The following is a 1,188-nucleotide window of genomic DNA, read 5'->3' as shown; positions in this document are numbered from 1 at the left end:
CCCCCCCCCCCCCCAATACTCTGTGCCTGTATTACCTCGTATCCTCTATTCCTCGCTCATCCGGAAAACAAGGAGGGAACCGAGATAACCCCTCATCCTCTCTTAAACTGAAACTATTTGACACTGACAACCACCGGCTTATTAGTGGAGTGCGGGGTTTGACTACTCTTCTTCTGTCAGCACCCGCTCACGCTCACACGGACATCATCATCATCACCCGTCGGGCCCGACCGAATTCTTCTTCTGCTTCCCTCCTTGCACCCACACCCCACCTTTCCCCTTCTCTCCTCCCCACTCACTGGCAGGGAAAGCTTTCTGGTGTGGCCGAGGCCGTCATCGTCTTGCATTTCCTCCCCCTCTCCCTCTCTCTGAGCTGTATTACCTGTAAGCTCTCTCACCCCCCCTCCTCCCCCTCCCCTTCCTGAGACCTATCGAGGAGGGACAGGGAGAGAGAGAAACGAGAAAGATAGTCGGCCCTTTATCGTATGGATGTCCCGTAGTCCTCTTCCTTGGCGTCCAGTTTAAACCTGATGTACCCCTCACCCTCACCCTGATGATCCCCATGGGGGTGGGGGGCTGAACCTCTCAGGCTTCAATCTCATCATCGTGGCTAGAAGAAGCCGACACTTACAGTATGTGCATAGGTACCCCTCGTCACCTGGCAAATATCGTATGTTTCTCTACTCGGCATCGTCCATGGGTCGTTGCCGTCTCGGCTCCTCAACCAACAAGCCGAGATCGATTTAGCCAAGACAAGAAAAGAAAGAGAGAGAAAAACTATATATACTCGTATATATGCCGTAACCTGCCAGTTTCCAGAAACCATGGTCTCCTCCTACTCCTCCTCTTCATCCATCGCGTCTCTCAACTCGTCCTTGGCATCCTCCTCTTCCTCTGTAGCAGCTGAATCATCATCGTCCCCAACGATGCAGCTCCTCTCCACCGCCTTCCTGGTGGGATCTGCTCTCCTCCAGACCGTCCTCGGTCGTCCGGAGCGAGGCCCTGCCAGCCGCGCCAACATCCTCAAGAGGTCCGTCGATAGCTTCATCGAGTCCGAGACTCCCTACGCCTACGAGCGTCTCCTCTGCAACTTTGGTGCCGATGGATGTGCTGCTTCTGGCGCCTTGGCCGGTGTAGTCATCGCCTCTCCCTCCAAGAGCGACCCCGATTGTGAGTCCCCCCCCCCCC

General features: G+C 55.6%; 1 protein-coding gene across 1 annotated transcript in view; it reads left to right on the top strand.

The window, feature by feature from the left end:
- Positions 1–926: 926 nt before the first annotated feature.
- GMORB2_5526 (glucoamylase) overlaps positions 927–1,188 on the top strand; it is a gene marked incomplete at both ends in the record, with an annotated part of 2,557 nt that continues 2,295 nt past the window's right edge. The window contains one exon of the mRNA XM_035467496.1: positions 927–1,170. Within this exon, the coding sequence (XP_035322462.1) occupies positions 927–1,170 (244 nt within the window). The remainder of the gene's footprint in view (positions 1,171–1,188) is intronic.

Source organism: Geosmithia morbida (assembly GCF_012550715.1).
Source record: "Geosmithia morbida isolate 1262 chromosome Unknown scaffold_4, whole genome shotgun sequence".
Taxonomy (NCBI): domain Eukaryota; kingdom Fungi; phylum Ascomycota; class Sordariomycetes; order Hypocreales; family Bionectriaceae; genus Geosmithia; species Geosmithia morbida.
The sequence above is the reverse complement of the archived record's forward strand: the minus strand, read 5'-3'. Positions and strand labels throughout refer to the sequence as shown.